The sequence below is a fragment of the Enhydra lutris genome, unplaced genomic scaffold (assembly GCF_002288905.1).
Source record: "Enhydra lutris kenyoni isolate GAN:26980312 unplaced genomic scaffold, ASM228890v2 scaffoldscaffold13, whole genome shotgun sequence".
Lineage (NCBI taxonomy): Eukaryota > Metazoa > Chordata > Mammalia > Carnivora > Mustelidae > Enhydra > Enhydra lutris.
The window spans coordinates 52,368,521-52,392,978 of record NW_019154097.1 but is presented as its reverse complement, the minus strand read 5'-3'; the positions used below and the strand labels follow the sequence as shown (position 1 = coordinate 52,392,978).

Below are 24,458 nucleotides of genomic sequence, written 5' to 3'. Positions count from 1 at the left end.
AGTGTTCTCTAAGTAGGGTTGCTGTAAGCTGTACATAAATATTTAGCACGACTGGCACACGGCGGGCCCTTTTAATATTGATAAAGTGGTGGAGTGTACCGAGCACGTATTCTTTTCCATGCGCATGCGCCGCCCTGGGTCCGCGAGCAAGCCCGGCCGGCGCGTCCCCTCGCGTGCGCGTGTTCGACCAGAACCCCGGGACCCGGCCAGAGGTGAAGGGGCGGGACCTCCGCAGTACGCCTGCGCCGTAGGGAGGCCGTGCGCCGAGGAGGCGGGGCCGCGCAGGCGCGCAGGGTGCCCCGGCTCCGGAGCATAAACAAGAGCGGGCACGGGATGAGGCGGCGGTTGATCCCCGGGCAGCCAGCTGCGGCCAGCGAGGCGGCGATCGGGGCCCGGCGCCGACCCTGAGCGCACCCGACACGCCCTCTCGCGCGCGAGCCCCGGGCCGGGCCCGCCCGTCGCGCGCCCACCATGAACCTGGCTAGTCAGAGCGGCGAGGCCGGCGCCGGCCAGCTGCTCTTCGCCAACTTCAACCAGGACAACACGTAAGGCCGGGAGGGTATCGGGGGGCCGGGGCCGGGGGCCGAGGCCTGGGGTTGGGACGGGCGGGAGCCTGGGGCCGGGGCTGGAGCGGGCGGGACCCCGACCCCGAGGCCGAGGCCGGGCCCGAGATCGGGCCTTGGAGGTTCGGCGTGGAGGCCGGGGAGGGCGGGGGCGCCCCTGGGGGCGGGCCCGGAGCGTGGAGGGAGGGGCGCTCTGCTCGGGGACCCTCCGCGCTTTGCGCTGGAGCTGCGATCTCTGGGCGGGGAAAGTGATGGAGATAGGGAGGTGTTGCACCCACCCACCGAAAGGTTGCTTTACCCTGTGGGACCTCCCTTCTCACAAAGTTGGGGCACAACTTTGTGGCTTGACCTGTTGTCTCAGACGCTTCCGGAGCGCTGAGAGTGCGTTTCTTCCTGTATTCCACCTCCCCTTCTTCGTCAGCTCTCTTCCTCCACTCTTTCCCTTCTTCAGGCCCTTCTCCTAGTCGCCTCATCATCTTAGGGCCTCTTTCCCTTCTTTGCTTTCTTTTACTTCCTGTCTCGCTGTTCTTTTTTAGGTGACTTTGATGTCCTGCCCGAGCAAGAAACAGATTTAGCAATAACCCTGGCCTCTGATCTGGGGAGAAACTGAGCCAAGAGGGACATCTTGGGGATGTCCCAAGGGGAAGAGCGGCCACTGATGCCCACCCATGGTTTGGAACGGTGTTTGTCCAAACCCATGTGGGTTTGAGGCTGATTCTTCGGAGGCTGTGTGGGTGACCTGTGAGGATAGTTAATAGATGAAGTTTCTGGAGAAGGAAGGAGGAGTGGAACTGGAAGGGAGGAGAGCCATCTTGGGAAGTGAGTAAGAGGAAGTGATGTAAGTGAGGAGGAATGGGTCATTGGCTTCATAGTAAGTAGTTGATTGAGTTGTTACTGGCTGAATGGTATCAGCAAAGTAGAAAAAAATTTTTTTTAAATGAAAAGTTCATTGTGGGGGGCAAGCAGCAGGTGCTCAGCAGCATCTCCCCAGATTTGGGAGGTTAGTGCAGAGGGTCCAGCAGGGGGACCCCACCGAGGGTGAAAAGGAAGCCAGTCTCCTTCAGGGACTGCACATGAGGAACCTGAAGTTCACAGAGGTCCAGAGCTGTGCTTGGATCTTCCACTTGGCCAATAGTGGAGTGGGGGATGGGACTGACTTCTTTGCCAGTGATCTTCCCACCTTGCCCCACTGTCTTTTCTACCTAAAAGGTAGGAGTTTGAGGACAGTGAATTTAGAAATCATACTGTAGCAATCTTTGAAGATTATAACAGCCAGATATATAAGCATACTGTGTGACCAAAAACCAGTACAACAGAAACATCTTGGACAACCTGTTGCACATGGTTGTAATTGGGATAGACTATATTATATTCATCCAAGAAGCGAATAGAGCATTTCAAACCATCTGTGATTTGGTTTTTCAGCCCTTAGTATTTTGAGATCGGTAAGAAGTGGTAGCTTCGTGGTTGTTTTTATGTCTTCTATAAATTAGTGAATTTCCAAAACATTTTCTACCTTTTTTTCTCAGGTTTTCACTACCCATTATTTATTTGAAAGTAAATAAAATATGAGAAGGTGTTCTCTTTGGCTCTCATTTCAAATGGGCTCCACATCCCATATATAATAGACTGTATCAGTCTGGCTTGAAATTAGACCTTTTCACACTTGAAAATCATGTGCTTCCCCACTCCTCAGTGGGTCCTGAAGTTCAAGAGATTTCTGAGATTTCTGTGTCCTAATTTGGACTTGCCAGAGACCTTGATAGAGTGTGAACATAAATTGTTAAGGGTAAGTTAAGATTATACTAGAAGTTTATCAGTTAAAATGACTGTAATTTGTCTTAAAGAAACGCACGAGTTCCTGAGGAAAGGCTGCACGGTTTACCCCTTTGCCTCCCTTATCCAACTCCAGAAACTGTAGAGGAACACAGTTTTTCACAAGACAAAGGTTATTGGTGTGGGATCCACATTAACTGTATTGAGTGAGAAAATCTGGAAGCCATTTCACTTAGTAGAATAGGTGTATGTTATGCAGGAAGGCTTAACAAAGAATACTCCTTGTATAGCAAGCTATATCCTGCTTTTTTGTCCAGAAAGTGTGCTCAGTTTTCTAGGATTCTTTCCCTGAAAGTATGAATAAGTTTTGTTTTGTTTTGTTTTTTAAAGATTTTATTTATTTGACAGAGAGATCACAAGTAGGCAGAGAGGCAGGCAGAGAGGGGGGGAAGCGGGGTCTCTACTGAGCAGAGAGCCCGATGCGGGGCTCGATCCCAGGACCCTGAGATCATGACCAGAGCCAAAGGCAGAGGTCTTAACCCACTGAGCCACCCAGGCACCCCTGTTTTGTTTTGTTTTTTTTAAGCAAGAGCAGTGAAAGCACTAAAACAGCTGATCTCAGTCACCTATTGTCTGGTTAGTTCCAATCCTAGTTTCTGGAAGTAACAGTGTGGAAGGCTTATTTTGGGGGGATTTTTGGCTTTTGAAATTGAAGTTAACAAACTAATAAGTGGCAGAGTGTCACTTAAATGAAAATGTCAAGGACTGAAGTCCTCCATCGGATGCCTCTTAGCTTGTGGGAAGCCCGTAGTTCGGCAACGTCTGTTTTAAACAACACTCCAAAAGGGGCAGATGAAAGAAAGGGACTTGGTTTTCCAAGTTTTTCGTTTGTAGCATTGATGTTGTTAGTGTCCAGAAAAGTTATAGAGACGCTTGTTTAAATGAGATTCTTCTAGGTTACAGAGATTATTCTGGGAAAGTCACTAGTCTCCACTTTCTCCTCATCAGTAAATTGAGAGGCTTGATTGTGAATGGATTTTAAGGATCCTTCAGCCTTAAAGTTTTAGGTCATTCCGCCTGCTGGGTAGAGAGTGTGTTGGAGGAAGGCAGGACAGTCACCCAGGAGGATGTCGTCCAACAGCAGTGGCCCGTGGAGAGCAGACTGATCAGCCGTTGGGACTTGGTGTGACCTGTGGGATGTGGAAAGTGCAGGGCATTTAAGGTTACTCCCAAATCTCTGGTTTGGGTTTGGGGTGAACAGTGATTCTATTATGGGGGAAAGGTTAGAGGGAGATTCAGTTTGGGGACAAAGGATGAATTCTGCTTTGGCTCCTGTGGAATTTTCAAGGCCGTAGGACTATCCAGGTGGAGATCCGGGGTAGAAGTCCTGTGAGCTGAGGGAAGGGCCTGCTGCCCGACTAGCTTACTAGAGAGGGCCCAAGGTCAGCAGTTCAGGTGGTTTCCTTTTTATGGGTGTGGACAGATGCTGTGCAGCCCTTTAATCAAGTAAAAGGGAAAGCTTTTCGTGACTAATTACTGATAAGAAGGCAAAGAAAAGAAAAAAGGAGTTAAGAAAGAGATCCGATTCACATTTGAGGGTATTTTTGTTTTTGCTGTTTTGTTTTTAGTGGCAATCACTGTCTTTTAGATAGTGTACACTCAAATTTAAATTTAGTGACAGACTTGCAGTTAAAGAGGGTGGGTCAGACACGAACATTTATTTTGGCTCCCTCCCAAAACCCCACTACAAATATCAACCAATAAAATACCAAAAGATATTTTAAAAGGTTGAGACCGGTAAGGAAGGAGTCACCAGCAACAACATTTTGGCAGCTAACAAGTAGTGAAGGAACGTGACTCCCAAATTGCTAGTGAAGAAAGCGGAGAGCCAACCTAGTTTAAAGTGCAGAATCCCCAGGCTCAGGATTGGCAGTCTAGGGAAGCTCCAGAAGTGGGATTAGGGGGACGGGATGACAATACAGAGGATTGGCCCCAAGCATGTTCCAGAAGCACTCCCTCTCCCATCCTGGCAGAGGACTTGGACCTTGTCTCCAGGGTATATAATGGTGGTCTCGATTTTGACAGCAGGTGCCTCTGAAGGCAGGGGTGTAGTAGTGAAGTAGGGGCTTGAGTAGATCTGTCCTTTTTTCTATTATAGTGAGCTGGGGGTTTTCCCTTTGTCAATAAAAGATCTCTCTCTCTCTCACACACACACACAAACGTTTATTAGGCAATAAGATTATTTAAGAAGGAAATCTCAAACTTCTCTATTACTCTGCCTCTCCCATTAATATGTCTGCCGTTGTATGGTCAGGCAAGTCATGAGAAATTATTAAAAACAGGACCGTTCCCCAAAGAGGGATGTATGAACCTGATTGCTGGTGTTACCACCCTTTAAAAACATCTACCTTTATTGATAAAGTATGCATTCGTATTATAGCATATATGCATGTCAAAAAATAATTGAAATAACTGAAATATTTTTGGTTACATTTTTGGCTGATTGAGGTTTTGTAAACCGTGCAGTTAAAATTCTAGCTCAAGTGTTCAATATCCTAAATCAGCTTTGTAATATCTGTAAGAACATCTAAGTTCTGATGTTTGATCACCAAAGCCCAGTTTTGTTTTTTTAAGATTTTATTTATTTATTTACTTGACAGAGAGATCACAAGCAGGCAGAGAGGCAGGCAGAGAGAGAGGGGGAAGCAGGCTTTCCGCGGAGCAGAGAGCCGGATGCAGGGCTCGATCCCAGGACCCTGAGATCGTGACCTGAGCCGTAGGCAGAGGCTTTAACCACTGAGCCACCCAGGCGCCCCCCACAAAGCCCAGTTTTGACAGATTCTTCTGTTAGGAGCACAGCATCAAAATCCATCTTCTCATTAACTAGTTAAAGCTCCTTAACTCTGCCCATGAAAGAAAGCCTCTCTAAGCTTCTTTTATATATAAGGCCAATAGGCTTGGTGATTTGCTTCCTAAGTCAACAAGAAATTAGAATGGGAGAGGGGCTGTTAATGTTGGGGGCAGGGCCACAAGGAAGTGACACCTGTCAGCAGAACAAAAGGTGGAAAATGTATTTAGAAACTCAGCGCTACAGCCTGGCCATCTGAGGTCAGTACACAAAACCCTCAACTCCTTACTAGCGTCTGAGAGGGTCACTGTATTCTAATAGTAGGGTAAGTTTAATGATGGGAGCCCTGGAAGATGTTAAGAATTTCCCATCCCCTTGTGATAGGAACACAGGAAAGCATATAGTACAAAAGCGACTTTTTCTCATTTTTTAATCAGAAATGGTGGAGGGGAGGTATTGGTGCTTAATAGTTAGTTATCTGGAAAACATTCTCCCAAACACCCAACTTTCCAAAAGTTGTAGATTGCTGAGAGTTTGTCGTATTTTTTAGCTTTCCTAGGTATTCTTCTATTTTTTTTTTATTGGCACCTTTATTGCTTTTCAAAATATTTACAGGTAACAATACCTAATCGCTTCATCGATACAATTAATTCAGTACAGTGAAGGTGTTTTTTTCCCCAAAAAACAGACTGGTAGAAGGAGTTTTGTTTCTGTTTATACATCTAAGATATAGAAACCCATTACAGCTTAAAAATTTAATAGTGCTTATAAGCAGCTCCGTTCTTAGAATGTACTCTCCTCCTGCATATGGATGAAAGAGAGGTTGGAAATCTCAAGTTTTTAATAAGGTTTTTAATAGGTGAAATGGCCATTAGAGGGGCCCTGGTTTTTCTCTTGTTGTGCAGAGATACTCCTGGTCTCGTCTTCTGCTTTGTCTCCTGCCTCTACTTGTCTCCACGTCCTCCCAGACACTGAATTCACAGCAATCCCAGTCGCCACTTCCTCGCATGGCCCACGCTTCCTACTTCCTTGGCTCATCTTCTGTGTCTCAAAGCTGTGCTTTCTTCTGTTTGTTTTTTTTTCCTGCGGTCAGTCACGTTCCAGCGGGTAGTAATCGTCTGAGGAGGAAAACCTTCATGGAGTGTCCCTTGGCTCCTGTGCTGGGGGCCTGGAGGGCCCGCGAGGTCCCTTGAGGCCTCTCAGCCACCACCCGGGGGCTGGTGTCAGGTGTGAGTGGCTTCATCTTTTCTTCGTAGGTCAGCTGTGCAGTCTGCTGCCGGATTCTAAGTTAGCTCTTTGCTCCGTTTTATTTCTACCCCACTGTCCGGCCCGGGCGTAACACAGGTGGTTGAACTGCATTTGCTGGGGTCTGGCCGAAAGGCCGAAGGGCGTCATCGTCCCCTGCGCTGTCCTTATCTTTGCTTAAAGTTTGGGGCGTCAGCTTATTTAGCCTTTGGACTCGCATGTAGATGAGATCACCTGAGACACCCCACTCTGCTCGGAGGGGGTCACTGACTTAGGGCCGATTACTTCCATTCATTTGTCACATTTATCTTTAAGGTTTTGTAGGCTTTAGACAAGAATACTGCCTGTACTTCATTGACCTTCACCTTTCCCTGGCTGTGAGCCGGGCCGTCTCGCCCTGCCCCTTTCCCCTTTCCTGCTCAGCCACCACTCACCTACTGCAAATGATCTGAAATGATTGGTGCAAATTTTTGGTAGAGATGGTGGTTGCTGGTTGGTAACTTGGAGCTAGTTTGTGCATTATCACTGTCTACACGTATCAGCTCTTATTTCTGATTTGGCTTTTTTGCAGGTCCCTAGCTGTTGGTAGTAAGTCCGGTTATAAATTTTTCTCCCTTTCTTCTGTGGATAAGCTGGAACAGATCTATGAATGCAGTAAGTGTTTGCTTTATTTTTCCCCTTTCTTAAAAAAAAAAAAAAAGACAAATGATACTTGAATTGGAATGCAATCTCAAATTCTGACACTGTGATTGAAGCCCCGAGACCCCTTGACCGGTACTCTTCTCGTCCCTTGATCCCCACAGATGGTACGTGGCCTCCAAGGTCTGTGCGTGTGCGTACTTCCACGGGTACGCATAGAAACATTTGTTTTATGGGTGGTTTTTTTCTAACACATGATACCATGTTGTATGTACTATTCTGTCATTGCTCCCCACTTTAAATGCCATTGTGTAAACCACTTTGGTTTCTGTTCTAAAGGGCTTCCAGAAAATGGAAAACCTCACAGCTGCTGTAGGAATGATTTATTTTCTTCTGTTGTCGTCTTCCAGCAGTCGGGTCACCCACATGTCAGAGGCGATACGGGACTGTGGAAGGGTCGTGTGAGCTTTGACTTCATGCTCAGTCACTCACTTGTGACTTTACATAGACTGCTTCATCTCAGACCTGGGTTTCTTTGGTTTTCGTTTGTGTGTGTCTGTGTAAGTCATGCTTGGAGATTGCATGGGAGGTACAGACCCCTCCTCCCCAGAGTGAATATGCTAGAAAGCTTGGGGCTCTTCCTATATACATAACTTATTTTCTATGAGCTTAACGTAGTTACACACATGTAAAATACACGTAAAGGTATACTTTTGTCTTTGTGTGTGGTTTCATTTTATAGAGGCGAGCTTGTAATACGCTTTGTTCTTTATTTTTGTTTTTAAAAACATGACCTCTTTTAGATTGAGGTGATTGGATTTACATGCAAATGTTGGAAATAATACAGATGCCTTATACCCTTTTCCCAGTTTCCCGCAGTGCTAGCGTTGTGTGAAAGCGCAGGGTAGTGTCAACAGCCAGTAGAGCAACATTGATGGGACCCGTCACTCCCATTCAGGTTTCCCCAGTTCTGCTTGTACGGACGTGAGTTTTTATAAGTTCTGTACGGTCTTAACGCCCTTGTACGTTCCCGTTTTACCAAAAGCAAGACTCTAGAAAGTTCTGACATGGTAGGATTCTTCCTGCTGTCCTTTTATGACCATACTTGTCTTCTTCCTGTCCCCCCACCCTAATCCTGGCTAATCACACATCTGTTCTCTGTTTCTTAAATTTTGTCATTTCAAAAATGCCGTATGAATGGAAGATTATAACCTTTTGGGGTTTGCTTTTTTTATTTAGCATAATTCTCTGGAAATTCATCCATGCCGTTGTGTGTGTGTCGGTAATTCCTTTTTATGACTGAGAAGTATTCCATGGGTGTGGCCGGACCACAGTTTACCAGTCCCCTGTTGAAGGGCAGCTGGGCTGACTCTGGTTTTTGGCGATTACAGATAAAGCTGCTGTGAACAGAGCTTTGGGTAGATGTAAGGTTCTATCTCTCTGGGATAGATACCTAAGAGTATATGCTGGGTCATATGGCACCCCCCCCATTTTTTTTCTTTCTTTTTAAAGAAGCTACCTAAGTATTTTCCGGGTGGCTGTACCGTTTTACCTTCCCACTGACAATGTATGAGAGATCCACTTCCTCCGTCTTTGCTGGCATTTGGTGTTATCACTGTTTTTTTCATTGTGACCATCCTGGTAGGTATCAGCAGTGCGGTCTCATTGTGGTTCTGATGTGCTTTTCCTTAACAGTTAATGACGTTGAGCATCTTTTCGCATGCTTATTTGCCACACGTATATTCTCTTTAGTGAAATGTCCACGTTTTCGCCCATGTTCTCGTGGGATTATTTGGGTTTTTCTTTTTTGATGTTGAGTTTTGAGAGTTCTTTTTATATTCTGGATACTAGTCCTTCGTCAGACATGTGGGTGTTTTGTTTTGTTTTGTTTGAAGATTTTATTTATTTATTTGACAGAGAGAGATCACAGGTAGGCAGAGAGGCAGGCAGAGAGAGAGGGGGAAGCAGGCTCCCCGCTGAACAGAGAGCCCGATGCGGGGCTCAATCCCAGGACCCTGAGACCATAACCTGAGCCGAAGGCAGAGGCTTAACCCACTGAGCCACCCAGGAGCCCCAAGACATGCAGTTTGTAAGTATTTTCTCTGTCTATGATAAGCAGCCCCGAAACCTGCCTATGGCCTGACCTCAGTTAAGAATCCTTGTTAGAGAATTAGGAGCTGTCCACACAGCATACTTCTTGTAATTGGTCACATGGGGTGTGCATTCAGGGAGAGACTGAATACTTACCATGTCAGCTCTGTGAGCGTGCAGTTGTGCCGTCCGATTTCTTCCTTATTAACAACGTCAGTATCTCCCTCCTGAGCGACTGTTCCAGTGCTGCCAACTTTGCTTTCTTGATGGTCTGGTGTTCCATTCTGGAATTCTACTCTGCCTGCCGATAGCTCTGAAGAAGGGGGAGGTGGGGCGAGTAGGGCCAGCAGGCTTCTCCTTCGTTCTTGTTTCCATTCACTCCATGAACACATCTCAGGAACCTGCTGTGTGTGGCCCTATTCTGCACATGGAGATGCGGTAGGGCCACGTTCCTGTCCCCTTGACACTTGTGGTTAAGTGGAGAGAGACAACAGAATACGTGTATCTGTGTCCAGTGTTAGGCTGGGGACACGGCGACAAGCACAGACACAAATACCGCCTCCCACCCCTGTTGCATAAGATGAAGATGTTGGGGAAATGTCACTTCTTCTGCCTGTTGCTTGAGATGGGGGAGTTCTTGTGGTCCACCACTAGGGGAGAGGGTTTACAGCCTCCCTCCAGGCCTCAGCCCCCTCTCCTCAGTAGCCCTTCGGGTGACCCCTCCCCTCCATCAGTGGAGTGGCGGACTTCTCTCCATTGTTTGTTGCTGCCCCAAAGGCTAGCACCCAGGCCTTCCCCCAGGAGCTCTCCAGTGTCTCTGACTCATACTTCCTGTGGGTTGCCTTAGAGTTTACTCCTTTTTTTGTCTTCAGACTTGGCCTGCTGATGATTACTAAATCTTCTTTTCAAAAAGCCTTTTTTTCTTGTATGTAGCTCGAAGATGCGATCTGGGTGATAAAACGGCTGGGAACTCGTGTGCTTCCTTATCTCAGGTGGCTGGCCGTAGTTTGAAAAAATCTCCAAACTGGTCACCTTCCCATGGTCCCACATAGGATTGTTCCCTGCAGGGGATTTCTTCAGAGAAGGGTAGCCTGATCACTGGATTCCATCGGGCTTTTATGAATGACTAAAACATTCACTAACTCTTCGCCCCAGTGAGCCCCTGAATTGTGCAGTGAAAGTGTGGCTGTAGTGACTAGGGTCAGTCACCTGCTTTGAAATCCGTAGAATCCCCCACCCCCAGCCCGCATTCGGAGACTCAGTGCTGAGAAAGGGTGTCTTTACCCTTCCCCAGATGGAATCAGTTCAATCACTCATCTGTTCCCTTGAACTTTATTCACTGATTCTTGGTGCCTCATTTTTTTTTTAAAGGTTTTTGGTGGAACAAAATGTGATGTCTTGATAATACTGTGAAAAGAAAGAGTGGGTATTTAGCGACCTACATGGTAAGGTGGAAGATTTCTTTGGTCTTCTCTCAGTGAACTTTGACCCTTAGAAATAGGTGATGAAAACAGACAAATAATTTTTTTAAGGGTTAATACTTTAAACGGGAAGTGATGAGATTCTTTTTCTCCTGGAACGTTGTCCAACTCTCCTCTCTCTCGCACACTTTTTTTTTTTTTTTTTTAAGATTTTATTTATTTATTTGACAGAGAGACATAGTGAGAGAGGGAACACAAGCAGGGGGAGTGGGGAAGGGAGAAGCAGATTTCCCGCCGAGCAGGGAGCCTGATGTGGGGCTGGATCCCAGGACCCTGGGATCATGACCTGAGCTGAAGACAGATGCTTAACCAACTGAGCCACCCAGGCGCCCCTCCCACACATACTTTTATTGAGTAGATCAAAGAATGTCTGTTCAGAAACAGGTCAGCTACTGAATCAAGATTGGTTTCTGGAATTTTTCTACAAATAGACCCAGAGCAAAGAATACACGTGAGGTTTCGTGCAGGCTTGTAATCTCAGCGGCGTGTCACAAACTCAGATCTTTACTCTCGGTCACTGTTGCTGTCACAGAAAGAATGAGCCAGAACTGGTCTTGGGAAGAACAGAATAAACAACTGCTCATTCTTCTGCTGGTGATTTAAACAAACAAACAAACAAACAAACAAAAAAGCCTTTCCCCCAGTAATAGTGGAAGATTTTTTTCCCGTCTATATTGTAATTTCTGCAGGAACTCCCATGTATGCATTTCCTGTTGTTTGTGCCTGTGCCCTTTTGTCCTTTCATTCTCTCTCTTTCTCTCTCTCTCCACTCTCTATCCCTTGTGTGTGTGGAGATAAATACATAACGTGCAGATGTGTTGATCTCCCTTCCCTGAAACAGGATTGCAGTGAAATCCTTCCCCCGTAGACAAAATAAAGGGTGTGTAGATGTTATTTGTAGAGTAGCCCATAAGTTGGGAGGAAAAGTTGGCTTTTCACATTCTACATTGTGTATGTTTGCGTTTTTAAGTGTCTGAGCTAAGAAGACATACCTCAGGAGCATTGAGCTCTGAAATCGAGCTTAGGCGGACTGTTCTGACCTGCACAAAGGTAACCGGCACCTTCTTTGTCACCAGCCAGACATAGAGTACCTAACACCTGAAGACTCACCGTCATCGACCCTACAGGCCGTCACCTGCCCCTGAAGGTCTGAGAAATGGTGCTTTTGAGATCATTCCGATTTGACAGACAACCCTGGTTAGAATATTCATTTCTGTGAAACATGGTTTTGGATCTTAGGGGGAGAAATCCAGCGGCCTCTCTCTGCCTAAATCTGTTGTGATGAAGAGCGGGCTCTTGCCTCTCCGTAGAGCAGCAGGCGTCCGGCAGACATGCCTTGTTTAGACGTGCGTCTTGTCTCTTCCTGGTTTCTAGAAGTTTTATCCTTGTCAGCTCTAAGCAGCACCTGCAGAAGCAAAACAGCATTCTTTTTTAAATCAAGTAATTGCGTTCTTAAATGAAGTTTTGGATGGGCAATTTCTGGGAAGAACATTTGTCAGAAACTGTAGCCAAGGCCTCCTAGAATGGGCCTTGAAGGCCAAGCTTTCAGCGACACTTGAGGTCACTGAGGTTTATGTTCAGACTTTCTTAGGGGTCGGTGGGTCAGGGGAGTGTTTATTGGGGCCCGAGTCTCCGTGACAGGCCACCTTGAAGAATCACAGACATTAGCCTTCTTTATCCCGCGTTCATTGGATGCTGGGCCCTTGGGTTACGGGTTGATGGCTGGTGTGCCATAGTTGCGTGGGAAGGCCGTGTTGGGTCTGCTTCAGTTTAGTGGGAAATGACTGCCCGTGTTTACATGTTTAAAGGTGCTCTTGGGAGTGAGGTATCCTGTAAGAATGTTACAGAGCTTCTTGGAATCCTGTAGTAGAAAATTAACTGGCTTTAACCACCGACAGCGCAGAAAGGCAGGGCGCGTTGTGAAGGTGTGTTTCTTTCTGAAAAGGCGGAGGCCCTTGGTGCAGGACAGAAAGGCACCCCAAGGCCAGTCCTTGTGTGTGGTCGCCGCTTCCCAAGTGGGGATGGAAGCAGGTTAGCTGTAGGGTCACCCGACTCAATCTGCCCTTTGCACAAGGACCTTGGGCTTTTCCTGGTTCCCGGCTCCTTTGGAAGTCTGACGAGAGCTGTGATGGCTTCTGAGACCCCGAGGCCTGTGAGAGGTTTCTAGGATTCGGGGCCTTGGAGCTTCCGAGAAGACCCCACCCACCCCCACCCCTGCCAGGCGGTGCCACCCAGCAACTCACGTCCGCCCTCCACCCCTGCTGCCTACACTTCTTACCTTGCATCTTAACATATTGGCCGGAATCCCAATTCTGCCATCGTTTGTGCTGTTATTTATTTATTTATTTATTTATTTAAAAAAGATTTTATTTATTTTAATTTGACAGAGAGAGACACAGCGAGAAAGGGAACACAAGCAGGGGGAGTGGGAGAGGGAGAAGCAGGCTTCCTGCCGAGCAGGGAGCTGGATGCAGGGCTCTATCCCAGGACCCAGGGATCATGACCTGAGCCAAAGGCAGGTGCTTAAAAATTGAGCCACCCAGATGCCCCATCTGTGCTGTGTAACAGCTTTTTCAAGATGTAACTTACATACTGTAAAAATCACTGATTTAAAGTGTACAAGTCAGTGGTTTTAATACATTTCCTAAGTTGTACAACATACCGTAATCTAACTTGAAGACCTAGTTCTCCCCAGAAGAAACCCTGAGTCCCTCCGTGGCCACTGGCCGCCTCCCTGCAGCCGCCTATCTGCTTTTTGCCACGGTGCGCCGGTGGCCCTGGGCAGCTCAGATAAGCGGAGTCCGATGTGACCGGCCGGCTTTTCTCACTTTGAATGTTTTCAAGGTTTATCCACGTGGGAGCCTGTCTTGGCACCTCATTTCTTTCACTGCCCAGCGATATCCCCTTCCATGGACACACCATGTTCTGTTGAGGGATGCCGGGGGGCTTCTCCTTCTCGGCTCTTGTAAATGGTGCCGCTGTGAGCGTTTGTGTGGACGCGTGTTTTCTTGTCTCTTGAGGAGAGAGACACCCGCCCAAGTGGAATTGCTGGGTGAGATCTCTCTTTGGCCCACTGTGAGTAGAGCGGTCACGTAAACCGGAGCTGCGATGATGGGATCAACAGAAGAACGTGTGTAAATGGACAGATACTGCCGACTCGCCCTTGAAAAGGGTTCTTACTAACAGGGTCTGGGTGCCTGTGTTCTGACTGTGGCACTGGGCATTATCAGACGTTCATAGTAATGATCTAAATTCGTAGTAATGAGCTAAAAAATACATTCACTTGCCTTTACGTATCTTAAATCTTACCTGAAATGGAACTCTATTTTTTTCATGTGCTTTTTTTTTTTTTTTAACTGCTTGTTTCTTTCTTGTTTTTTTAACTGTTCCTTTGCCTGTTTTTCTATTGGACTATGTGGTAATAAATAAAAATATTTGACTGATTTTTTTTTAAGATTTTATTTATTTATTTGACAGAGATCACAAGTAGGCAGAGAGGCAGGCAGAGAGGCAGAGGGGGAAGCAGGCTCCCCGCTGAGCAGAGAACCCGATGCGGGGCTCGATCCCAGGACCCTGGGATCATGACCCGAGCCGAAAGCAGAGGCCTTAACCCACTGAACCACCCAGCCGCCCCCATTTGACTGATTTAAAGCAAATCAGCCACTTGGTGCAGGTTGCAAATACTTCCCTTGGATGGTTTGCTTTTTGACCTTGTCTGTGGTCTTCTTGCCGGGTTGGAGTCTTGAGTTTTTGCCTACTCGGATGATTTGTCCGCTCTCTGAAGGCTTCCACGCTTTGGAGCACCAGAAAGGCTCCAGACAGGCGTTTCCTGTATCGGGGATGCGTAAAACATTCTCCGGTGGTGTCTTAGTATTTTGGTATTGTGTTTTACATTAAATACTCGATCGACCTGGAATGCATTTTGATGTGATGATATCTTTCATTTGTATTCATGGGCTGGAAAGATGGTTTTCCCGTGTCCTTTGTTATTTAGAGGGACTTGCTGAAGTATTTGGGGTGAAATGTCAAGATAATAATGAGCCTCTTTTTGAAACTTCAGAAAAGAAAAACATAGTTGAAGCCAAATGGCAGAAAGATAAGATGTGTTCCAAGCGATGGGTATAGGAGGTTTATTATACTGTTCTCTTTTATGAGTATTTGCTGTTGAAAAAAGCTTTATGACCTCCCGCATCCCCCCATTTAAGAACATTCTAAAATTACATAGACTATTTTTCCTCCATTAAAATTTCAAAAAATTGGGCGCCTGGGTGGCTCAGTGGGTTGGGCCGCTGCCTTCAGCTCAGGTCATGATCCCAGGGTCCTGGGATCGAGTCCCACATCGGGCTCTCTGCTCGGCAGGGAGCCTGCTTCCCTTCCTCTTTCTCTGCCTGCCTCTCTGCCTACTTACGATCTCTGTCTGTCAAATAAATAAATAAAATTTTTTAAAAAAATTTTCAAAAAATTTTTCAGATTTGTAGTTGGTAGAAAAAATAAGCAAACACCCCAACCCACTACTTGTTCACTTTCTCTGCACTCAGATTTAAGCAGATGAATGACACATGCTGTCTTCTTCCCGCCATTTTGTTCATGGACATTTTCAAACACAGGGAAGTTGGTACAGCTGCACCATATGTCCACCCTTAGAGTCTCATTAACACTTCACAGTATTCATCCTGTCACACGTCCGTCTGTCCGTCTTGTGTGGGCATTTCCCCAGGCATCCCAGGCATCAGCGCATACTTCCCGTAAACACGCCACCGTAAATGTTACTCACTAGGGGGCGCTGTTTGTTATATTTTGAGGTAGTATCTACTTAAAATGGACTGCATAAATCTTAAGTAAACATTCTGTGTTTTGACAAATCATCCATACATATCAAGGCTTACTGTCACTCCAGAAAGTTCCGTCATACTCCTGCCCCCCATCAGCTCCAGCTCCCTTTCGCCCCCTAAGAGGCAAGGCGTGTTCCGGGTTTTCCAGGCTGTAGTTGAGTTTTGCCTGTAACAAAACATCATGAAAATGCAGTGTGTACTCTTTGGGTCCGATTTCTTTCAGTCACATAGTGTTTCTGAGGGCTCCTACTTCCATACGTGTCTCAGTTGCCCGCTGTGTGAATACATGGGTTTGTCCTTCTATTGATGAACATCTACAGTTTTTCCAATTTTAGCTGTTACGGATATAGTTGTTATGAACATTCTTGTGAACCTGTTTTCATTTCTCTTAAGTCAATATCTAGAGTGCAAAGTGTGTTCTGTTTTATGAGAAACTTCCGGATTCTCCCCTAGGAGGCTGTCCCATTTTGTATTCCCACCCGTGCTGTATGGGAGTCTGGGCCTGTGTCCTCACCAGTGTTTGCTGTTACTAATCTTTTTAATATTAACCATTTTGATGTGTGCATAATGATAAGTCATTGTGGGTTTTTTTTTTTAAGATTTTATTTATTTATTTAGAGATCGTGGTGGGGTCCAGAGAGAGAGGGAAAGAAAGAATCTCAAGATTCCCTGCTGAGCATGAGCCGGACTAGGGGCTTGATCCCATGGCCCTGAGATCGTGACCTGATGCTTAACTGACTGAGCCACTAAGGTGCCTCTGGTAGCACTATTTTTTTTTATTTTTTTAAAGACTTTATTTATTTATTTGACAGAGAGAGAGAGAGAGATCACAAGTAGACAGAGAGAGGTGGGGAAACAGGCTGCCCGCTGAGCAGAGAGCCCGATGCAGGGCTCGATCCCAGGACCCTGAGATCATGACCTGAGTGGAAGGCAGAGGCTTTTACCCACTGAGCCACCCAGGTGCCCAGTAGCTCTATTTTTAATTTTCTGAGGAACCTCTCTACTTTTCCAAAGTGGCTGCGTTGATTGACACCCCACCAACAGTGTACAGAGGTTCCCTATTTTCCATGCCCCTGCCAGCACTTGCCACATTGTGAAGATTAGTCATGTTGAGCATCTTTTCATGTTCCTGTTGACCATCTTTATGTCTCTGGGAAGGTGTCTATTCTAGTCCCCTGCCCATTTTTTAATTGGGGTATTCGGTTTTTTGGTGTTGTGTTGTCTAAGTTTTTTTTTTTTTCTTTTTTATATTTTATTTATTTAACAGAGAGATCACAAGTAGGCAGAGAGGCAGGCAGAGAGAGAGAGAGGGAAGCAGGCTCCCCGCCAAGCAGAGAGCCCAATGCGGGGCTCGATCCCAGGATCCTGGGATCATGACCTGAGCCGAAGGCAGAGGCTTTAACCCACTGAGCCACCCAGGTGCCCCCCCTTTTTTTTTTTAATATATTTTGCATATTAACCTGTCATCTAATATATGGTTTGCGACTATCTTCTCCCGTTCAGTAGGTTGCCTTTTTGATTTCCTGATGGTTTCCCTTGCTGGGCAAAAGCATTTTAGTTTCAAATAACCCCATTTGTTTATTTTGGCTTTTGTTTCCCTTGCCTGAGGAGACTGGTCCAGAAAAATGTTGCTAAAACCAAGGTCAGAGAGCTACCACCTGTGGTGTCTTCTGGAAGTTTCATGGCTTCAGGTCTCACATTCAAGTCTTTAACCCATTTTTAACTATTTTTGTGTATGGTGTGAGAAGGTGATCCAATTTTCCCGGCTCCGTGTTTTGAAGAGACTGTCTTTTCCCATTGTATATTCTTGACGCCTCTGTCGTAGATCCGTTGACCATGTATGGGTGAGGTTTTTTCGGGGTTCTCTGTTCTGTTGGTCTCTGTGTCTGTATTTGTGCCAATACCATGCTGTTTTGGTGCCTGTAATTATGCAGTATAGTTTGAAATCAGCATAATTCCAGCCTTCTTGTTCTTTCTGAAGATTACTTCGGCTGTGTGGGATCTTTTCTGGTTCCATATAAATTTTAGGATTCCTTTTTCTGGTTCTGTAAAAAATGCCTTTGGTGTTTTGATAGGGATTGTGTTGAATCTCTAGATTGCATTGGGTAGTATGAGCATTGAACAATATTAAATCCTCCAATCTATGAACATGGACTATCTTCCCATTTATTTGTGTCTTTTCCAGTCTCTTTCATCAGTGTCTTATAGTTTTCAGAATACAGGTCTTTGACCACCTTGGTTAAATTTATTCCTAGGTATTTTGATATATATATATATATTTTTTTAGATTTTATTTATTTATTTGACGGAGATCACAAGTAGAGAGGCAGGCAGGGTGGGGGGAAGCAGGAAGCAGGCTCCCTGCTGAGCAGAGAGACAGATGCGGGGCTCAATCCCAGGACCCTGGGATCATGACCTGAGCCAAAGGCAGAGGCTTTAACCCACAGCCACCCAGGTGCCCTTATTTTGATATTCTTTTAATGCAGTTGTAAATAGGATTGTTTTCTTAGTTTCTTTTTCTGATAGCTCATTATTAGTTTATAGAAACACAGCTGATTTCTACATGTTAATTTTGTCTTCTCTGACTACTGAATTCATTTGTAAGTTCTGATGATTTTTTGGTGGAGTCTTGAGGGTTTTCCATATTATAGTATCATGTGATCTGCAAGTAGTGATCGTTTTACTTCTTTTCCACTGTGGATATGCCCCCTTCCCATTTTAAGGCCTTCAAGAAAACGGTCATATGGCGAGGCCAGAGGACCGCATCTGTTAGAATCCCATGACTAGCATTGCCGTGCCTGTGGCTGATTGAGCTCTTTGCACATCCCAGGGAGATTATATCAGTCAGTCTACTGGAAAAGCAGGACAGATTTTTCTCTCCAGAGTAGGAAAAAAACTGCCAACTCGTGTGGCAGGATGGACAGTGATTCATATCTATATATCTTGATCTACCTACCTGCTTTTTTTTTTTTTTAGCTGGTGGATGGTTGACACACAACGTTCCATTAGTTTCAGGTGTACAACGTCGTGATTCCACGACTCTGAAGGCATGCCGCGCTCATGGCAGCTGCAGCCACCGCCTGTCTCCATACGGCACTCCTGCGCCGCTGCTGACCGCATTCCCCACGCTGGGCCTCCCATCCCCATGGCTTACTTCATACCTGGGAGCCTCCCTCCTTTCCCTTCCACCCATTCGTGCCCATTCTTCCAACTCCTTTCCCTCTGTCAGCTACCACTTTGTCCGCTGTATTTATGAGTCTTTCTTTGGTTCTGTTCTTAGATTCCACACCTAAGTGAAACCATGTGGTATTCGTCTCTCTCTGTATAATACCCTCTAGGTGCATCCTTGTGGATCTCACTCTTCTTCCATGGCTGAATACTCTCCAGTGTGCATGGCCACCGCAGCTTTATCCTTCCGTTCATCCGTGGACACTTGGGTTGCCTCCAGGTCTTGGCTATTGTAAATAATGCTGCAGTAAATGTAGGGGTGCATACATCTTTTCAAAGTAGTATTTTCATTTTCTTTGGGTAAGTACCCAGGAGTAGAATTCTGGATCATATGGTATTTCCATTTTTCTTTTTTTTAATTTATTTGACAAAAACAGAGATCACAAGTAGGCAGAGAGAGAGGGGAAGCAGGCTCCCCGCTGAGCAGAGAGCCCGATGCGGGGCTCGATCCCAGGACCCTGAGATCATGACCTGATCATGACCGAAGGCAGAGGCTTAACCCACTGAGCCACCTAGGCACCCCGGTATTTCCATTTTTAATTTTTTGCGGAGCCTCCGTACTCTTTTCCAGAGTGGCTACACCAGTTCACATTCCCACCAGCAGTGCACCAGGGCTCCCTTCTCTCCACATCCTCACCAGTATTTGTGATTTCTTTTTGAGGATAGCCATTCTGACTCGTGTGAGGAGGTATCTCATTGTGGTTTTAATTTGCATTTCCCTAACGGTTAGTGATGTTGAGCATCTTTTCTTGTGTCTATTGGCCATGTCTGTCTTCTTTGGAAATATGTTTGTTCAGGTCCTTTACCCATTTTTAAATCAGATTATTTGGTTGAGCCAAGTTTATATATATATATGATATTAACCCGTTATCAGCTATGTCATTTGCAAATATTTTCTCCCATTCAGTAGGTTGCCTTTCCATTTTGTTCATTTCCTCTGCTGTGCAGAAGCACTTTATTTTGGTGCAGTCCTCATAGTTTATTTTTGCTTTTGTTTCTCTTCCCCGAGGAGACACATGTAGAAAAATATTGCCAAGGTTGAGGTCACAGAGGTCACTGCCTATGTTTTCCCTGAGCAGTTTCATGGTTTCAGGTTTCACATCTCAGTCTTCAGTCCATCTGGAGTCTGTTTGGTGTGCGGTGTGAGGAAGGGGTCCGGGCTCCTCCTTCTGCATGTGGCCGTCCAGGCCTCGCAGCACCGTCTTGAAGAGATTTTTCTACCCGTTGGGTATTCTTGCCTCCTTTTACTTTGTTTGCTTTCCTCTGGCTGTGCTCAGGGCTTCGGCTCTGTGTTGGATAGACGTGGCAAGAGTGGGCGACCGGGTCCTATTCCGGCTCTTAGGGGAGGAAGCTCTCCGTGCTGACCCGTGAGTGCCGTGTCAGCTGCTGATTGTCACACATGACCCGGATCAGGTTGCGGTCCCCCTCCAGTTGTCCGTTTATCCAGTCGTTACCACGTCATCAGTCACTCCACTGTCACACGGGGCAGCTCGTGTGTGAGGACAGACACCTCAACCGTATGGTGATGCGTTTGAGCGACACACGGGCTGCCAGCCCTCCCCGTGTTTCTTCCCCACGTCATAGCTCGGCTCCTGCCGTGGCCAGACTTCTTCACTTCCTCCCCACTTTTCACGTTCCCTTCTGCCTCCACCTCTCCGTCAAGATTTGTCAAGGTCACCCCAGATTCAGTGACCGTGCCGCGCAGCCACTCTGGGCACAGTGGATGTTTCTGTACCGCAGCATCTTCCCTTAGCTTCGGGGTCATGGGGGCCTGGTTCTTCTCCCCCTCACTCAGTCTCCGTTGCTGGCTCCCCTCCTCTGCCTGACCCTGAACTGTTCGGTGCCGCCCAGGGCCCTCGGCTCCACGCGACTGGCTGTTGGCCCCTGTTCACCCCTCCCTCCTCGTGCCTGGAGCAGACGCTGCTGGCAGCCTCTAAGTGCATGTGTCGAATGGGTGAAGGAAATAAGGTTGTGTCAGACAGATGAGTAGAATCCATTCTTTGAAGAAAAATAGTCCGTTCTCATTGTTTACTACGGTCGTCCGGTTCTGTCAAGTTACCGCGAATAGTGGATTAGCGGCTACGGAAGAGCTGCTCCCGGCGTGGGGCTCCTGTGAGCCTCTGGTCACAGTGTTTTCATCAGATGATGAATGCTTGAGCTTGTTTTATGTTTCTGTTTAAAGACATCTGATTTGAATACATATTGTCGATTTATTAACGACAAACTCACGGCAACAACACGGACTCCTGCTAAACAAAGCTTACCAGCCGCACACGATTCTCCGGGGGACACGGCCCGGCCCTCTTGCCCTTGGGAGCACCAGACGGCGCTGTGGCCAGAGGCTGTTGTAAGCTGTGGGATCACTGACCCAAAGTGCAGGAGGCGAAAACACAGACCGTGGAAAGGACAGTTGTTCACGGTGTGCGCTGAAAACTAGAAAGCGGCGGGTAGCACCCTGTTCAGCTTCTGATGGGAGCATGTGCATCCCGCGCCTCCACATTTTCTTTCTGCCCTATGCGTGTCCCCGGACCACTGTAGAAGCAGCGCAAGTATTAATTTTGGGGGGTTACGGATACGCTTTAGCAACCAGGCAAATTTACAGATATAGAATCTGAATAATGAGGATCGACTGTACTTGGAAATAAGTTGTTTTCACCACTGATTTAATTTACGGGGTAGTGAATTTCAGTAACTTTTACTTATTTTGTAAGAACTCAGTGTCCCATAGGCCACCTTCTCTTCACTGTTTCCCGGTCGTGCAGTGAATGAAGCTGAGGCTCCAGCTCCTATTTCGCCATTGAGGAAGTGTGTACTGGGTACCAGGTCTTTTTTTTTTTTTTTTTTTTTTAAGAATTCTCAAATTTTTAAATTTTTATTGGCATATGCTGTTTTGATTTTGGGGGGGAGATTTAGAGAATTTTATTTTTTAAATTTATTTTAATTTAGTTTTTGTGTGTGTGTTTGCCAAAATTCATTGTTTATGCACCACACCCAATGCTCCATGCAAACCGTGCCCTCAATACCCACCACCAGGCTCACCCAACACCCCCACTCCCCTCCCCTCCAAAACCCTTAATTTGTTTCTCAGAGTCCACAGCAGGTCTTATAACTAATGAACAGCACAGTCAGGACTCAGTCTGATTTCCACGGGGTACCTGCCTCTCTTGGTCCCCGTCATACCCCCGACCTCATGAGTACTGTGGTACCAGCAGCGCTTGCCTGGTGCTCATGCTAGAACGAACGCGCTTGGACTTTACCACCCAAGGGCGTGGTGCTCCTTCACCATGGACACAAATACCGTGGGCAGCATTAGCCCATTTTTAGATAGGTCCCTATTCAAGAGATTGCGTTTTGTTTAATGGTAGTTTGAAAGGTTTGGGACGTACCCCAGAATCTAATCCTAGGTCTGTGTCAGTCATCGGACAAACTTCTAACCAGCTGCTCTTGGGGTGCCAGACCTGGGGGTGCACCCTGACCTGGCCAGGGACGCCTCTGGCTGGCCAGTGGTTATGGGATAACTACCAGAATGAGAAGCAGAGAAAGTGATTGATTAAGTGCATCCCAGACAGTCATTAAATCCTGAAGAAAGACCAAGGTGTAACGGGCAAGGGGAGCCTGAAGAGGGAGACTGGGGACAGGGATGGAAGAGGGATGGAAGAAGTGCCCTTGGCCCCTGGGCCTGAGCAACCAAGTTTGGTGGCCCGGAGCCCTCCTGGCATCTGCCGGCCCAGCGGGCCCGCTGCTCACCAAACAAGCTACTGGTCATAATGTGGTGTCCCCGCTAGGTTCCAGGGGGAAGGGGCTGGTCAGGAAAGCAAGTATTGGGACCCGAAGGGCCTTCTCCCTGCACATGACCGACAGTCTGGTTTCCCGTCGGTCTCATCTGAGCGTGGTCGCCTTGGTGATTGAGCTCTGCCGTGTGCCAGACAGCACTGCGAAGGCTGGAGACCCGCTGTCAGTAAGGACAGACCAAACACCCTGCCTGCGTGTGGCAGCAGGACCTCCCTTGACTCTGCCCTTCCACGGAGAGTCGGGGCCTAGAAGGGACTGGCCACTTTCTGAGATGCTGCTGACTGACCTACTGTGTCTGCATCGAGCCCAGCCTGCTGTGCTGGGAAGAAGTTGTGCTCTGTGTAAACGTGACTGGGAATCAGACACTTGATTTCACGGCCTGTTCCGTGCTAAGGAGCAGCAAAATCCTATAGTTCTCCTGCACAGCCATGTGTCATGTCACACTTCATACACATATATTCTGGCTACCACCCTGTATGTGAGTACCTCGTCGTGTGGAGCGCATCAGGCCGTCACAGCCACACCGAAATGGGTGATACCACACATTTTCCTAGAAATCGTTTCTCTCTTTTTTTAAAGATTTATTTTAGAGAGAGAGCAGGCAGAGGGGAGGAGCAGAGGGAGAGAGAGAGAGAGAGAGAACCTCAAGCAGATTCCTCACTGAGTGCAGAGCCCAGCACGGGGCTTGATCCCACAATCCTGAGATCATGACCTGAGCCAAAATCAAGAGTCAGGCGCTTAACCAACTGAGCCACCTAGGTGCTCCTAGAAATCGTTTTATCTTAATAAAAGGTCCCTTAGAGCTTGTTCTTTCATTGTCTCTAGTAGTTGGGTTTCTAAACTAAAGCCTGTCTTTGTTACAACATTTAAATCCAGCAACAGAGCTAATGGAAAGGAATCCTTTCGAGGAACTTTGTATTTTGTCTTTTGTGTGCGTTTTCATATTCGGGCATCTGATTGACAGTGGAAACGCTGCTGCGGCTTCTGATGGTCCGACCTTCCAAGTCCCCCTGGGCTGGACCTGTCTGGTCATCTCTGCTGTGTGTGCCCAGTGCTGGTCCAGAGAGAGGGTGTGGCCTCAGGTCATGGTTGGGTTGACGAACGGGTGTGTGCTTGAAACACCGGGCACGGAGAAAGGCAGGCCACATGCGGAAGCAATGTGGATTGTTGCCTCTGTGGTTTTTCTACAGTCCAGTCTTCTCTTTGCTTCTAGGTCTGAACTTACCAGGTATTTACCACTGAAACAAGGGCAGGAATAAAGATCGGGGGACCTGTGGGCATTTAGTGGGGGTGGCTGGGTGTAAGATACTATCTTCGGAAGCTCTGTTGTACCTGTGACTTTCTATGCAAGATGTCGTGTACACTCACTTTTAACTCGCCATCTTATGAATGGAGGGTGTCCCCACTTGATGTGGGGAGCAGGGAGGTAATGTGTGTAGAGTACTGGCTATGGGCCATTATTTGCAACCCCCTGAGCAGTAACATAGAGGAGCTGTGATCCCCATTTTACGCATGAGGAGGACAAGACGTGGAGAGAGCGAGTCACGTAGAGATTACCTGGGGCCCGTGACTTGTCCAGTGCCAGTGGGGAAGGGCCAGGACCGCAGGTGCGAGCAGGGAAATGAGGCCTCTGTCCTCACCGAGCTCACGTTCCAGGGTGTGTATAAGGAGCCACCCAGTGAGCAGAATGGTATGAGGAACAAGGAGGGGAGCAGGGAGACCCAGGGAGCAATCTGTCTGCAGCTCATAGGCCGTGAGTGTGGCCCCAGTCTGTCTGCCCGCAGGCTGTGACCTCCACCCTCAGCTATGTTCTGGAACCGTCCCTACAGCCCGGTCCTGTCACCAGACAGCCACCACGTAAGCCTGTGGCGCTTTGCTGGGCGTGCGCGTGCATTTGGACGTGCATGTGTGTGTGCGTACGGACTGCAGCTGTTGACGTGAATACACATGCGTGCTGTTTTCC

The 24,458-nt window shown here is 47.2% G+C and overlaps 1 protein-coding gene across 4 annotated transcripts in view; it reads left to right on the top strand.

Moving 5' to 3' along the window:
• Nucleotides 1-306: 306 nt before the first annotated feature.
• LOC111145977 (WD repeat domain, phosphoinositide interacting 2) overlaps nt 307-24,458 on the top strand; it is a 36,423-nt gene continuing 12,271 nt past the window's right edge. For 3 of the 4 annotated variants that reach the window (XM_022501326.1, XM_022501324.1, XM_022501325.1), the window contains exons 1-2: nt 307-545; nt 7,004-7,086. In XM_022501326.1, coding sequence (XP_022357034.1) covers nt 472-545; nt 7,004-7,086 — 157 coding nt within the window. In that variant the 5' untranslated portion in view covers nt 307-471. The remainder of the gene's footprint in view (nt 546-7,003; nt 7,087-24,458) is intronic. The other variant, XM_022501327.1, reaches the window with a different exon arrangement.